The 16458-nt window shown below is 51.5% G+C and overlaps 1 protein-coding gene across 5 annotated transcripts in view; it reads left to right on the forward strand.

The window, feature by feature from the left end:
• ARRB1 (arrestin beta 1) overlaps positions 1-16458 on the forward strand; it is a 102489-nt gene that overhangs the window by 63211 nt on the left and 22820 nt on the right. For all 5 annotated transcript variants that reach the window (XR_001887870.1, XM_017885266.1, XM_017885269.1 and 2 more), the window contains exons 2-5: positions 8082-8112; positions 11087-11147; positions 14647-14691; positions 15451-15647. Coding sequence is in view for 4 of the 5 variants with exons in the window: in XM_017885266.1 (XP_017740755.1) it covers positions 8082-8112; positions 11087-11147; positions 14647-14691; positions 15451-15647 (334 nt within the window). In the remaining variant the exon portion in view is untranslated. The remainder of the gene's footprint in view (positions 1-8081; positions 8113-11086; positions 11148-14646; positions 14692-15450; positions 15648-16458) is intronic.

Genomic DNA, 16458 nt, shown 5'->3' on the forward strand with positions numbered 1-16458 from the left:
TCCCGCCACCACGCCTGGCTAATTTTTTGTATTTTAGTAAAGACGGGGTTTCACCGTGTTAGCCAGGATGGTCTCGATCTCCTGCCTTTGTGATCCACCCGCCTCGGCCTCCCAAAGTGCTGGGATTACAGGTGTGAGCCCCTGCGCCCGGCCCTGTATGTCTGTTTTTATGCCAGCACAATATAGTCTTGATTACTGTAGCTTGGTAGTAAGTTTTTTTTTTTTTTTTTTGAGACGGAGTCTCGCTCTGTCGCCTGGGCTGGAGTGCAGTGGCCGGATTGGCCGGATCTCAGCTCACTGCAAGCTCCGCCTCCCAGGTTTACGCCATTCTCCTGCCTCAGCCTCCTGAGTAGCTGGGACTACAGACGCCCGCCACCTCGCCCGGCTAGTTTTTTGTATTTTTTTTTAGTAGAGACGGGGTTTCACCGTGTTAGCCAGGATGGTCTCGATCTCCTGACCTCGTGATCTGCCCGTCTCGGCCTCCCAAAGTGCTGGGATTACAGGCTTGAGCCACCACGCCCGGCTGTAGTAAGTTTTGAAAGTGGGAAGTGTGAGTCTTCTAACTTGGTTCTATTATTATTATTTTTTTAAAGATAGTTTGGCTATTCTGGCTCCCTGGCATTACCTTATGAATTTTAGGATCAGCTTGTCAATTTCTGCAAAAAAGCTAGCTGGGATTTAATAAAGATTACATTGAATCAGTTAGGGGAGCGTAGGCATCTTAACAACATTAAGTCTTCTCATTTTTTTGTTTTGGGTATTTATTGAGTGTAAAGTTGAGCTCATGCCAAACGTACTATTCTGATTCCTGACTTACTCTGCTTACTATTCTATGATAGGCATTTCCTTGTGTTATGAAAGATGGAAACCTAATTTCAGTGCTGTATAATATTCCATTGTTGGCTGGGCACAGTGGCTCATGCCTGTAATCCCAGTACTCTGGGAGGCCGAGGCAGGCGGGTTGTCTGAGCTTAGAAGTTCAAGACCACCCTGGACAATATGGTGAAACCCTGTCTCTACTAAAATACAAAAAATTAGCCAGGCATGGTGGCACACGCCAGTAATCCCAGCTACTTGGGAGGCTGAGGCAGGATAATCGCTTGAGCCCGGGAGGTGGAGGTTGCAGCAAGCCGCGATGGTGCCACTGTACTCCAGCCTGGGTGACAGAGTGAGACTCCATCTCAAAAAAAAAAAGGAAAAAGATATTCCTTGTTTAGCTTTTTCATGTAGAATTACAAACTCTTGTTTTGGTGTAATCAGTCTTGGAAGGTGCTTCATTTGGGTCCTTTGTCATGTAGCCCTCTCCCTGACAGGCACAAAGGGACACTGGGAGGACTGACGGCTCACCGAAGTGGGGTGAAATATTAGTGTCAAAGTTGGTCCACAGGTACCCTGTGCTGCAGGTGGGGAGTGGGGCTCACTGGAGAAGCTGACATTCTGGTTCATGGAGAGCTGACTTACCCGTCTTCCTGGCAGCATCACCTTGATGGAATGGAATCAGAAGACAGCATCCAGCAGTCTGCATGGACACTGATAGGGCATGTTTGGTTTAGGCATGTTTTTTTTTTTTTGAGACGGAGTCTCGCTCTGTCGTGGCGGGATCTCAGCTCACTGCAAGCTCCGCCTCCCGGGTTTATGCCATTCTCCTGCCTCAGCCTCCCGAGTAGCTGGGACTACAGGCACCAGCCACCTCGCCCGCCTAGCTTTTGTATTTTTTAGTAGAGAAGGGGTTTCACCGTGTTAGCCAGGATGGTCTCAAACTCCTGACCTCATGATCCGCCCGTCTCGGCCTCCCAAAGTGCTGGGATTACAGGCTTGAGCCACCGCGCCCGGCCGGTTTAGGCATGTTTTTCTAGAACAGTGGATCTGAAACATTTTTAAATTTGCATTGTGAAATTCGTTTTACGTTGTAATTCAGTACACACACATTCACCTGAAACAAACATTTTGCTAAATAATACTCTTATTTATTTATTTTTGAGACAGAGCCTTACTCTGTTGCCCAGGCTGGAGTGCAGTGGCACGATCTCAGCTTACTGCAACCTCTGCCTCCCAGGTTCAAGTGATTCTCATGCCTCAGCCTCCTGAGTAGCTGGGATTACAGGCATGTGCCACCACACCTGGCTAATTTTTTGTATTGTTAGTAGAGACAAGGTTTCACTATGTTCACCAGGCTGGTCTCGAACTCCTGGCTTCAAGTGATCTGCCCACCTTGGCCTCCCAAAGTGTTGGGATTATAGGCGTGAGCCACTGTGCCCAGTGAATACTCACTTTTTGTATCAGCCAGGAGAAGCCAGCCTGCAGCAGTAAGAACCCCCAAATCTTAGTGGCTCAAGAGCTTTCATTCTCCCTTATGCTACACATCTGTCATGTAGTGGGGCAGCCCTGGGATTTAGGTTGATGGAGGCTTTCTCATACAGATCATTGCTGGTTTCAGTGGCAAAGGAAAGACAGCATGGCAGGCAAAAGAATGCTCTTCCCAAAGATGTCTACGTCATCATCGTTGGAACCTGTGAATATGATATGTCACATGGCAGAGGGTAATGAAGGTTGCAGATGGAATTAAGGTTGCTAATTAACCGACCTTAAAATAGGAAGATTGTTCTGGATAATCCAGACGGGTTCAACGTAATCCCAGGGGTCTTTATAAATGGAAGAGAGAGGCAGAAGAGAAGGTCAGAGTGAGACAATGTGATAAGAACTCGACGTGCTCTTGCTGGCTTTGAAGATAGAGGCAGGGGCCATGAGCCAAGGAATGTGGGCAGCCCCTAGAAGCTGGGAAGGTCAGGGAAACAGATTTATCCTTTGAGCCTCCAGAAATGAATGCAGCCCTGCGGGTATCTTGAATTTAGTCCAGTGATGCCCATTTAGTGTTTCTGAACTACCAAACTATAATACGTTGTGTGTGTGTGTTTGTGTGTGGGATTTTTTTTTTTTTTTGAGACAGGGTTTCATTCTGTCGCCCAGGCTCAAGTGCAGTGGCACAACCTTGACTCACTGCAGCCTCCACCTCCTAGGTTCAAGTGATCCTCCCATCTCAGCCTTTGAGTAGCTGGTACTATAGGCACACCCCACTACGCCTGGCTAATTTTTGTATTTTTGTAGAGACGGAGTTTCACCATGTTGCTCACACTGGTCTTGAACTCCTGAACTCAAGTGATCCTCCCACCTCGGCCTCCCAAAGTGCTGGGATTACAGGCGTGAGCCACCACACCTGACCTGTTTGTGTTGGTTTAGGCCACTAAGTGTGTGGTAATTTGTTACAGCAGCCATAGAAAACGAATACAGAGGGCATGGGGAATGAAGCACCAGCACTTAAATCTGCCTGGCACTGACATCTGGCACTTCTACTCATATTTCATTGGCCAGAGCAAGCCACATAGACATGCCTAACTTCATAGTACCACAGAAATCTGATACTCACATACCCCCAGGTTTAGAGGGAAACTGAATTTTGGTGAATATAATAATGTCTATTATACCTTGCTACCTGCAGTGCATGCTTATATTTTCTATTCCGTTCCATTTCATTAAAAAAAAAATCTCTTAAGTTGGTTATTTATTTATTTATTTATTTTTGAGACGGAGTCTTGCTCTGTTGCCTAGGCTGGAGTGCAGTGGCACCATCTCAGCTCACTGCAACCTCTGCCTCCCTGGTTCAAGCAATTCTTCTGCCTCAGCCTCCCGAGTAGGTGGGACTACAGACGCATGACACCATGCCCGGCTAATTTTTGTATTTTTAGTAAAGACGGAGTTTCACTATGTTGACCAGGCTGGTCTTGAACTCCTGACCTCAAGTGATCCTCCCACCTCCGCCTCCCAAAGTGCTGGGATTACAGGCAGGAGCCACCATGCCCAGCCATAAGTTGGTTTTATTATCAACTAGTATGTTGTGATCCCCTGTTTGGAAAACATTACAGACCCTCTTCTGCCCAGGCCTCCTGTACCATATGACACACCTAGATGTGTGACACACCTAGGCATAGCTGATTGGCCCAGGTGTGGAACACATGACCAATGTTGACCAATCAAATTCCTCTCCTGGGAATTTGGAAGTGGGCCATTCAACCAGTTAGCTGTGGGAAGCTGAGTGAGAAGCAGAGTGGAAACAGTGTCAGAGTGGGAGTCACATCCAAGCCAAAAGGATGGAGGAGGAGAAAAGCCTTGAGTAAGTAGAGACAACTGGTCCACAGAGGCAATGGGGCAGCCACCCAGAAAGCAGTGCAACCGGGGGAACACGCAGCCCCAGGAGGAGAGGTGCAGAGAGAGTGAGACTGCCTGAGATTCCCATGGCTTCCCAGGTCCTGCGCCAGCCACCATGCATCCTGCCTGCATCCCGTGAGAGTTTTGCCTTCTTATAACATGCCCTCCCATTTTCTTGAGCTACCCTGGGTGGTGGGGTTGGGTGCGGTGGGGGCTGGTTCTGTTCCTCGTCTCCACTGAGGCTTAATCAGCTGGAACACTGCTCATATTTCTCTTATAGGCACCCAGCTCTGTGAATCAGGCCGTGAGGCATAGATGGGGCTGGGGGCGAGACAGACCCTGCCTCTGGCATCCTGGAAATTTGGCTTTGACTAGTCTTGGACGTGTGTGCATGCTCTTCGAAGTTGACAGACAGAGCCATCTGTGTGACACTGCATAGATGGAGGTCCCAGGAAACGAAAAATCCTCACAGGGGCCTCTTTTCTGATAGTGTTAGGGTCAGGAAGTCAGAGTTTTATCACAGGGGGCTTGACAGTGTCATGGAGTGGAAAGGACATGGGCTCTGGAGACAGGCAGACCATGCTTCACCTTGGTGAGCCTCAATTTCCTCATCTCTGAAATGGGATTGTAAGGATCAGCAGTATTCTAGGAAAAATACCTAAAGTCACGTCTAGAGCATGGCATGCTTTTGGGGAATGTAGTGGCTGCTGCTGTCATTTGAGGAAGCCATCAGAGTCCTGCTTCCTGAAGGAGGTGGTCCTGGTGCTGACGAGGTTAGCAGCAGGTCATTCCCCACGGCTGGCCACACTTCCTACCGTGGTCACACTCACTCTGCCCCTTGCCCCTCTCCTCTCCTCATTTCCCCTCTTTATTGTTATTCCCAATGTTGTTGAAAACACCTGGTTTAGGAAAACAGCTGGGTTGGATATGAAGCACCCAGCTTCTGGAGGCAGGCAGATAGAATTGGGTCTGAATCCTGACCGAGTCCCTGGCTTGCTGTGTGTTCTTGGGGAAAGTACTGCATCTCTCTGAGCCTTGAGCTAATTACCTGTAAAATGAGGATGATAATCCCCATTTCACAGAGCTATTATGAGAAATAATTAGCCACTCAACAAAGTTCTGTCTTCCCTCTTTCCCTTCTTGAATTTGCCCCTTCCGGCCTGACCAGGGTGTCTCGCTCCTTCCGGCAGTCCCTGGAATGGTTTTCCCTGACTCAGTTGTTAGTGGCCTCAGGCACTGTGGCCTCTCCTTTCCCTCAGACCATGGACTCCCAGGGCTTCTGGAAGCAGGTGGAGTCCCTTGTGGCCGGTGCCACTTCTCTGGTCTTCTCTGCAGGTCCCAGCCCCACCTTGGGAGCTGCTGCTTCAAACCGTGTGATCTGTATTTTTCCTCACTTTAGCAATTATCACACTCCAGCTAACTGTGGCATCTTCACACTCTGAACACTAATAAATATTTATGAGAAGGAAGCTGGATGCGGTGACTCACGCCTGTAATCCCAGCATTTTGGGAGGCTGGAAGTGGGCGGATCACTTGAGGTCAGGAGTTTGAGACCAGCCTGACCAACATGGTGAAACCCCGTCTCTACTAAAAACACAAAAATTAGCCTGGCCTGGTGGTGCACGCCTGTAATCCTAGCTACAGGGGAGGCTGAGGCACGAGACTCACTTGAACCAGGGGGATGGAGGTTGCAGTGAGCTGAGATCACGCCACTGCACTCCAGCCTGGGCAACAGAGCGAGACTCCATCTCAAAAAAATAAAAATGAATAAATAAATAAATACATATTTATGAGGAGGAGAAAAGCCCAGTCTCCCAGGGGAGGTGGGGCGGGATGTGGCAGGCTTCTTAGCAAGCCATGCTCACACCCATCAGTGGTTCCTGCCAGCCCAGAAGTGAGAGGTGGGGGTGGGCAGGGCCAGGGCTATGAAAGCAGCGCAGAGCCACCACCTACTCGCCGTCTCTTCCGGAAGGAGGCAGGAGTGGCTGTCCCTGTGCCGTGGTGGGCCTCACTGTCCTGCCCACCCTGGTGCCTGCTGGGCCCTGCGCTCCTGGGGGAGGACTGGGTGGCAGGAAGCCCTCTCAGCCTCATGTGTGCCTACCCTACCCCTCTGTCCATGGCTGTTTTAGCCTCTCTTATTTCATCTTTTATTTTCACCCGTCCAGGGTCTGTGTCCCTATCCTCCTCTCTCTTCCCCAACCCCTTCTCTTATCTCAGGGTCTCTGTCTCTATCTTTCAATTTTCTTCTCTCCCTCCCAACAATTACTTTGAGAGATCCTGGAGCTAGCTGTTGGCGGCTAGGGAAGGGGGTCTCAGGCTCCAAGACCCAGCTTGTGGGAGAGGGCAGGAGGAGATACGGAAGGCAAATACATTCCACTTTTTGGGAGTCATGGACTACATCTCGACCTGATTCCTTGTCCAGAACTCTGCTGGGTGACCATGGCTTATTCTCTGCCTTTCCTGGGCTTCAGTTTCTGTTAAGTAAGGTGATTGATTTCTTCATTCATTCATTCCTTCACCTGTTCAACTATTGATTGAGTGTTTGCTACCTGCCATTCATCATTTTTTGTTTGTTTGTTTTTGTTTTGAGACTGAGTCTTATTCTGTTGCCCAGGCTGGAGTGCAGTGGCACGATCTTGGCTCACTGCAACCTCTGTCTTCTGGGTTCAAGCAATTCTCCTACCTCAGCCTCCCAAGTAGCTGGGATTACAGGTGCCCGCCACCACGTCAGCTAATTTTTGCATTTTTAGTAGAGACAGGGTTTCACCACATTAGTCAGGCACGGTCTTGAACTCCTGACTTCCTCGGCCTCCCAAAATGCTGGGATTACAGGCATGAGCCACCGTGCCTAGACCCATCATTTATTAAACAATGATTGCAGTGCCATTCTGGGTGCTTGGGATAGATGCATCTATGGATAAGAGAAACAAAGATCCTTGCCCTCGTGGAGTGACATGTTAGCAGAGTAGACACATAATAAACAAGTGAAATATGTATACGTTCGAAAGTGTTAAGTGTTGGCTGGGCACGGTGGCTCACACATGTAATCTCAGCACTTTGGGAAGTTGAGGTGGGCAGATCGCTTGAGTCCGGGAGTTCAAGACCAGCCTGAGCAATATGGTGAAACCCCATCTCTACCAAAAAACAAAACAAAACAAGAAAACAAAAAATAAAAATTAGCCCAGGGTGGTGGCGTGTGCCTGTGGTCCCAGTGACTTGAGAGGCTGAGCAGGGAAGATCATTTGAGCCTGGGAGGCAGAGATTGAAGCAGTGAGCAGAAATCACACCACTGCACTCCAGCCTGGGTGACAGAGTGAAACCTTGTCTCAAAAAAGAAAGTGATGAGTACTATGGAAAAAGAAGAAGTAGAGCAAGAGAGGGACTTCAGGCCCGGGGACACAGTGGGGTTGAGCATGCAGATGTCTCAGGGAGAGCCTCTGAACTGTCCCTGAGGTAGGAATCGCCCTGGTGTGCTCGAGGACCAGCCAGGGGCAGATGTGGCTGGAGATGGGTGAGGGAGAGTAGTAGGAGGTGACACCAGGAGGTGAGAGTAGATCACACAAACCTTACAACATGCCAGGCTTTTCCTCGCTTAAGCTCAGAAAATTTGCACTTGGAGACTCCCGCAGCCTGCCCTGCAAAGACCTGACTGCAAGGGGGCTGTTGCGTAGCCCAGGAGAGCTCTAATGGCTATCGTGGAGGCTTACCAGTGGAGATGGTAAGAGCAGATTACATGGGCACTGTTCGGATCTCAAGCTTGCATGGTGCCTGTCAGTCACTCCAGCCCTGGTCCCCGGTCCTGCCTCAAGGTGGCCCACAGGAACTTGCTCCTGGGCAGGATACATGAACCCTGGCCTGACCTCTCTTTCTCTCCACAGAGTGTTCAAGAAGGCCAGTCCGAATGGAAAGGTGAGTCTGTAACAGCTGCGCCCAGCGCCTCCCTGACCTCACACTCTGGTCATTTTCTCTTGGGAAGCAGAGGAAATGGCATGTCCCCTGAAGTGCACACCTCTGTGAGAGGGGGCAGGTGCTGCTCCCCGTCTTAGGGGTGACACAGCTCTGTCTTTTGGAGCTATCAGTTGAAGGGGGAAGGACACACTCAGGAAACTTTCTGAGTGGGGAAGCACAGCTCCCCGAGCTCTGGTGTGGAGAGACGGCCTGTCATAGAGAGACTTCAGTAAGTGTGTGACAGTGGAGGACAAGCCAATCAGTAAGCGCCGAGGGCCCTGGGGGAGTGAGTCCCCTGCTGTGAGAGGACGCTGGTGTCACCTCCTTAGCCAGGGCAGCTCCCAGGGCCTGGCTCTCTTGCTTTCTCCCTGCAGGGCCAGACGCCATCCTGCTTCCCCCTCAGTTCGCCAGGTAGACATTATTGACACCATTCCACACCAGGTCTGGGCTGAGCCGGCGGGGACAGGAGCAGGGTGTACTGAGATGAATGAGGCACAGCCTGTGCCTCTCACAGCCAGATGGCAGAGGCAGACACCGAAATCCATCATTTCAGCATGAAGTGGCAGGTGGAGATATGGGGCCATAGGGGCTGCAGGACCCAGCCTGGTGGGCAGTGGCAGCTTCTAGGAGGGATGCATTTCCAGCAAGGCAAGGTGAAAATGGCGTTGTAGACAGGACACAAAAGCATAGGGACTGTGAGAATCTTAAGCAGCTGAGTTCAGAGTGCCAAGAGGGAGGCTGAGGCTGAGAGGCTGCAGGGCTGGTCACGGGAACCCTGTGGCTTGGCTTACGAGCTGGCCTGGGTTGGCAAATAGCACCACATGTGCTTCCACATCTCTCTTCTGTGCCCACAGCAGATAACATCAGTCACCATCGCCCTTTCCTGCTGCACCAGGGTTTCATCTTAGATTCCTTCTTAGGCCAGAGTCCCAGACAGCTCCCTGCCCCCTCTCCCCGCCAGTAGATCTGAGTTGGCACTTGGAATGAAACCCATTTGTTATCCTTATTTTTGGACACTGAGGAACCATTAATGGGTTTCAGGCGGCAGTAGCATCGTTAGATTTGAATTTTAGGGCCAGGCGTGGTGGCTCACACCTATAATCCCAGCACTTTGAGAGGCCAAGGTGGGTGGATCACTTGAGGTCAGGAGTTTGAAACCCTGTCTCTACTAAAAATACAAAAATTAGCCAGGCGTGGTGGTGCATGCCTGTAGTTCCACCTATTTGGGAGACTGAGGTGTGAGGATCACTTGAACCTAGGAGGCAGAGGTTGCAGTGAGCTGAGATTGCACCACTGCACTCCAGCCTGGGCGACAGAGCGAGACTCCATCTCAAAAAAAAAAAAAAAAAAAAAAGATTTGCATTTTAGGATGTCTAGTCTAGCTAAAGAGGAGAGCAGGCTCTCAGCGAGTGAGCAGCAAGGGGCTGGTGTGGTAGTCTAGGCAGGAGTGGCTGTGGGGATGGAAAGGGATGGACGTGAGAAATAATGATGACGGTTGAGTCACGAGGATTGAAGGGTTGTTGAGCAACAGACACATCAGGGTGACACTCTGGATCTGGTTTAGCTGCTGGAATTCTGTCTCGGAGTTTTTCCCTCCTGGCCGGCTACTGAGTGGGGCATGAGTCCCCGACCCCTCAGTGCTTCAGAAGGCAAGTCGTCACACACAGAACTGCTAACTGTGTGAGGCGGTGCATTTGTTCATTAGCTGGAGGTTGCCTTTCCACAATGTATATCTATTTTAAAACATTGTGTTGTGCATGATAAATAACATATACTTTCTTTTTTTTTTTTTTTTTGAGACAGAGTCTCGCTCTGTCACACCCAGGCTGAGTGCAGTGCAGTCTCGCTCACTGCGAAGCTCGCTCCGGGTCACCACCGACTAGGCGCTGCCCGCGCAAGGGCGGGCGAATTCTCCTGCTTAGCCTCCCGAGTGCTGGCGACTACAGGCGCCGCACTTCGCCGCTCGTTTTTTGATGTATTTGTTCTTTAGTATCAGACGGGCGGTTTCACCGGGGTTAGCAGTATGTTCATCTCGCTGACCTTGTGATCTGCCCGTTCAGGCTCCCACATGCTGGGATTACAGGCTTGAGCCCCGCCCGCACCCGGGTTTAACATATACTTTCAAGTCAGTTTAAAAAAATTAAATTAGGCTGCGTCGCGGTGCGCTCAGCTGTAATCCCGCCCTGGAGCCGAGGCAGGCTGATCACCTGAGGTCAGGAGTTTGAGACCAGCCTGACGAACATAGTGAAACCCCGTCTCTACTAAAAATGCAAAAATTAGCCGCACGTGGTGGTGCACGCCTATAATCCCAGCTACTCAGGAGGCTGAGGCAGGAGAATCACCTGAACCCGGGAGGTGGAGGTTGCAGTGATCTGAGATTGCGCCATTGCACTCTAGGCCGGGCAACAAGAGCAAAATTCCATCTCGATAAAAAAAAAAATTAATTAAGAGAAAGAAAACGAGTCCTCGTATCAGTGGATCCCTGCCTGGCTACATGGGAGGAGGAGCAACTGAAGAACACAGTACGGCCCTCGTTCAGAGCCTCTGAGGGCTCAGTGCTCCTGCCTGCCTGGGGGCTCTCACCCTGTGAGATGCCCACACTCCCACTCACTCGGCTTCTCTGCCGCTGCTGCTCCACCGGCAGTGGTGCTTGGCATGAGGATCTCTCCGGGCCTCAGTGTCCTCATCTGTAAAACAGGAACAATAATGACTTCTTCACAGGGTTTTGGGAAGAAGAGATGCTTTTAAGATTTTACAAGGGTTTGCGAATCTTGGTATTAGGGATGGGGTGAAGGCCCAAGTCCAGTTAGAATTTTCATAAGGGTTAGGGATGGGTCTGGAGTTTCAGAGGCTGCTCTCAGGGTTTCCTCCAGGGCAGGGTCCTGTGTCCTCCGGGCCTGCAGCTGCTAACGCCCCCTATGCCTCTCCTCCCCAGCTCACCGTCTACCTGGGAAAGCGGGATTTTGTGGACCACATCGACCTCGTGGACCCCGTGGGTGAGTCCCTGGAGGGCGAGAGGAGGGCTGGGGGAAGATGGGGCTGGCCAAACCTCCCAGAAATAGCTCTCAGCTCTCCAGAGGGGCTTGGTGCCAAGAACGGGGGTGGATGGCTTCCTGCTTCAGACAGCAAGCATTTACTGAGCAGCTACTTTCCCACTCAAGTGAGGACTGCAAGAAGAGACTGTGGGAAGGACTGAGGTGAGAATCAGAGAAGGCGTCCTGATGATGGTAAGAAGGGTGAGGGTGATGACGACAGATACCACCACTTACTATAAGGCGTGTCATGTAGCAGACAGTGGGGGTGGCTATGATGACTATCCCTGCTTTACAGACAAGGAGAATGAGGCACAGAGTGGCTCAGTGACTTACTCCAGGTCACAGAGCGAGTAGATAGAGGAGTCCGGTTCAAACCTGGCAGAGTCTGCAAAACTCTTTGTTCTGCTTCCGTGTGATGGCAAAGGGTAGGAGAGAGAGGGAGAGTCCTTCTTAGAACTTGTGAAATGGAAGCTGTCCTCACGTACATGGCGGTCCTGCTAGAAGCTGGGCTGTGGCTGAAGGCATCTTCCAGGTTCTTATTCAAATTCAGGGTTTTGCAATCTCTGCATGCTTGACATTTTGGACTGGATAATTCTTTGTTGGTGTGGCCTGTCCTGTGTGTTATAGGCTGGATAGCCACATCCCTGGCCTCTACTCATTCGATGCCCAGAGTACCTCATGCTCCAGTTAGGACAACTAAAAATGTCTCTAGGCCGAGTGCGGTGGCTCATGCCTGTAATCCCAGCATTTTGGGAGGCTGAGGCAGGAGGATCACTTGATGTCAGGAGTTCGAGACCATCCTGGCTAAATGGTGAAACCCTGTCTCTACTAAAAATACAAAAATTAGCTGGGTGTGATGGTGGGCACCTGTAATTCTTCCACCCCAGCTACTCGGGAAGCTGGGGTGGGAGAATCGCTTGAACCCGGGAGATGAAGCTTGTAGTGAGCTGATATTGCGCCACTGCACTCCAGCCTGGGTGACAGAGTGAGACTCCATCTCAAAAAAAAAAAAAAAAGGTCTTTATTCGTTGCCAAAGTGTCTCATTTGGGGGCAGAATCACCCTGATTAAGAATGACTGCTCTCATTGGAAGAGCCTTGGTCTCATGGTCTCTTCTCATGCCTGTTTGTGAGAGGGAAGCCTAGAATTACTCCTATTTTATAAATGGGCACAGTGAGGTCCAAAGAGGTTCAATGATTTTTGAAAGATGAGCAAGCCAGCTGGGCATGGTGGCTCACGCCTGTAATCCCAGCACTTTGGGAGGCAGATCACCCGAGGTCAGGAGTTTGAGACCAGCCTGGCCCACAGGGTGAAATCCTATCTCTACTAAAAAATAAAAAAAAAAAAAAAAAAAAGCAGAGCATGGTGACGCACAACTGTAGTCCCTGCTACTGGGGTGGCTGAGGCGTGAGAATCCTTTGAACCCGGGAGGCGGAGTTGCAGTGAGCCGAGATCATGCCATTACACTCCAGCCTGTGTGACAGAGCAAGACTCTGTCTTAAAAAAAAAGATGAGCAAATCAAAGTGAGGCCTAGTGTGGCCTCTCCCATCAGTGTCCCTGCGGGCTGTCCTGGGGCCAGGGCAGGAGTGATTTGTGTGGTCCCTGAGCCAAGGGAGCGAGCCCGGCTGCAGACTTCAGCTCACCAGGAGGAAGACCTGAGGACACTGGGCTCCAGGGGCCAGAGGACAGTCAGCAGAGCCCTTCATGGCCTGGAGCAAACACCCCACTTCTCCCCTCCAGCCCTGCCTAGGATGCTGTTTGGTGTCTTCTGAAGCTCAGTGTCCCTCTGCCATTGGCATCTTCTCCCTGAGCTGGCCCCTCAGAGGCTGGGAGCAGGCATCCCGGTGCTCACCTGTGGCTGCTTCATGTCGTCATTTCTGGTGACCCTCTGAGGCCAGGGTTATCCGTACCCATTGGTCTACTAAGGACAGCAGCAGAGGCAGCCCAGAGACTGGGAGAGGACAGGGGCAGGAATCTAGCCCCCAACACACGCAGGCACCCTGAGAGCTGTTCAGCAGGTGTTCACAGAGCACCCACTCTGTACCAGGCCCCTTGTGAGCCCTGGGATCCCTGAGCACTCTGGGGCACTGTGCAGAGCTGCTCAGGGACTTACTGTGAGAGATTCTTCTCCCATAGTGACCTTGCCATTTGGCTTGATCTGATCATACCCTCCCTATGCTTACCGGTTCCCCACCAAACCTGCATGCAAGTCCAAGCCCACTGGCCTCACCAACGGGACATTGATGGTCCATCCTGGCCCTCCTCTTCCACTGGCAATGGAATGACAATGGGTTAGAGGGTAGGGGGAGAGAGAGGAAAGAAAGGTTTGGCCAGAGATAGACAGGGGATGTCAGCCAAGGGGGTGACCCTGAACCAGTGTTTCTGGCCTCCTGAGGTGCTGAGCAGAGATGTCCTTTGTGTTCAGCTGGACTCTGCTCCCGAGGGCCAGGGCACTGAGGCACCTTCCACAACCTGCAGAGTGCTCTCGAGTGCTCGGCACTGTCTAAGTGCTGTACGCATGTGCACATTCATGTGTATACCCATTCAGTCCTCACGGGAGACCCATGAGGGAGGCACTGCAGATCACAACCCCTGATTCACATGTGGCAAGCCCAAGAAGCTCTGAAAACCTAGCATTGCTTCCAAGTTTAATGCAGAATTCATTTATTGGCAAACCTGACCCCAACTGATGTGAGGCTATATTTAGCCTCTTGGTGAGAATATTTGTGTTTTCCTACGGAGGTATTAATGGCTTTAATAATAGGGTGCAGATCTTGTAGAGGTCATTACAGAATATATGGAACATGTACCATTTTGCCTATTTTATTTTATTTTGAGACAGAGTCTCGCTGTGTTGCCCAGGCTGGAGTGCAGTGGCATGATCTCAGCTCACTGCAGCCTCCGCCTCCCAGGTTCAAGTGATTCTCTTGCTTCAGTCTCCCAAGTAGCTGGGACTACAGGTGCCCACCACCATGCCCGACTAATTTTTGTATTTATAGTAGAGATGAGGTTTCACCATATTGGCCAGGCTGGTCTTGAACTCTTGGCCTCAAGTGATCCACCCGCCTCAGCCTCCCAAAGTGTTGGGATTATGGGCATAAGCCACCATGCCCGGCCAATTTTGCCTCTCTATGCTTCACAATTTCTAAATTCCAAAGTGTACCTGGTTCTAGGAGTTTCGGACCTATGTTACTATTCTTACTAACAGATGAAGAAACAGAAATGTCAACTAATCTGCTTAAAGTCACCAGCTGTGTCTGTTAGGCTGGCCTGGGATGGGGGAAAGGTAGAGCATGGTGGAGGTGGGCAGTGCCACCCTCTAGGTGCCTGCCTTTCCATTTTTCTCAGGATAATTTTAGATGGATATATGGTTGAATCTGGGCTTGGGCTGGTGTTTGGGGGCGCAGAGGTTTGGGAGGCCAGGTTGGGAGAGGCTGCTCACTCTCTGTCCTTTACCCAGATGGTGTGGTCCTGGTGGATCCTGAGTATCTCAAAGAGAGGAGAGGTAGGCTGTGGCCCCCATCCCCAGCCTGTCAAGGGCCTCCTCTTCCCCTGGACCTCTAGCATAGGATCTCCCTGTCCATCCCCACTGGTTCCCCTGAAAACCTCAACAAATACCCCCACAGATGCCTTTGCCTCCTCCAGCCTGGGACGACCCTGCCCCAAGCCTACTTTGGGAAAAGGTTTCCCCATGCCCTGAGCACTTCACATCAATATGTCATGACTATGGCAAGGCTGGGGATGCCAGCAGGGCAGGAGTAGGGTCTTCTTTAACAGAACAGAACATTGATACCGGGGCAGTATCAATGTGCACCAGTGTGCAGGAAGATAAGAGTGGGCGACTGAGCTGTGACAAGACCCTTGCCTTCCAGATACCATCCAGCACTTGCCCTGCCCCCACAACTCCCTGCTCCTTCCCCAGGCCCCTACCCCCACCCAGGCCTGCCAGACTACTCCAGCCCCGCCATGCCTGTCAGACTATTTCCATACCCCTCCACACATGCCCTGGGGAGAGGTGGGAGGGGGAAGAAGGACAGGGTTTGCTCAGCAGGCAGCCCCCTCCTCCTCCCAGGGGCCAGGCCATGGCATCCTTCCAGGTACTCAATATCAGCCCCTCCTGGTGGAGACAGTACAGCCATCCCCAAAGAGCTTGGGACAGGCCTGGGGCTTCCAGCGGGGCCTGTCCCAGGGCTGCTGCTGGTACTCTGGGGGGCTCACCTGCTGCTCTCCCAGGCCCCTCCTCAGTGCTCCCTGCTCCCCACAGTCTATGTGACACTGACCTGCGCCTTCCGCTATGGCCGGGAGGACCTGGATGTCCTGGGCCTGACCTTTCGCAAGGACCTGTTTGTGGCCAATGTGCAGTCCTTCCCACCGGCCCCCGAGGACAAGAAGCCCCTGACACGGCTGCAGGAGCGCCTCATCAAGAAGTTGGGCGAGCACGCCTACCCTTTCACCTTTGAGGTCAGGAACTGCCACCCCTGGGGCCCCATTGCAGAAACACCACCTCTAGGAAGCCCTCTGGGGTGGGCATAAGGGGTCGGTGTGGGTCAGTTGCTCCCTGCCACCCAGTTTCCCAGTGTATGCTGGGACCTGGGGCACTGACACCTATGTTACCTGGTAAGTGTCTCTTCTCCAGCCCCTGCTGGGGTTTGTCACCTGTACCTTTGGGCTACTTAGACCCTTCTGAGGCCAGGTCATTGGTGGGAGAAAGGGGTCGCCAAGGGGCTTCAGAGAAAGCAGGAGCCCTTTGTGGCCTCTGAGTCACTGCAAGGTGTCTCCCGCTCAGATCAGCTCCCCACTTGCCTGGCTTAACCCAGCTCGCAAGAGAGGGATGGCAAGTAGGTGATCTGTCTGCTCCACCACCTTTCAAATCAGAGACTAAGATGGTGGATTTCAAAATCTCAAGTTTCTTAGGCTCTCTGATTCTGAGATTCAGTGTGGTCCCTCCCTTTCTGGGAGGCTGAGAGAGTGGAGAGGGTTATGGAGTCACCTTTTCCACATAGACATGTTAGCTCCCTATGGCTGCTGAAACAAATTGCCACAAACTTGGCAGCAATTAAAACAACACAGATGTATGAGCTTATAGCTCTGGAGGTCAGAAGTCCCAAAACAGGTCTCAGTATGCTACAATGGAGGCATGGCAGGGCTGGCTCCTCTGGAGGCCCTCAGGGAACGTCCACCTTTTCCAGCTTCGCTTTCCTTGGCTCCTGGTGCCTTCCTCCATCGTCAAAGCCAGCAGTAGCTGTTGAGTCTTTTGCACATCCCATCACTC

Source organism: Rhinopithecus bieti, unplaced genomic scaffold (genome assembly GCF_001698545.2).
Source record: "Rhinopithecus bieti isolate Rb0 unplaced genomic scaffold, ASM169854v2 scaffold_14549, whole genome shotgun sequence".
Taxonomy (NCBI): domain Eukaryota; kingdom Metazoa; phylum Chordata; class Mammalia; order Primates; family Cercopithecidae; genus Rhinopithecus; species Rhinopithecus bieti.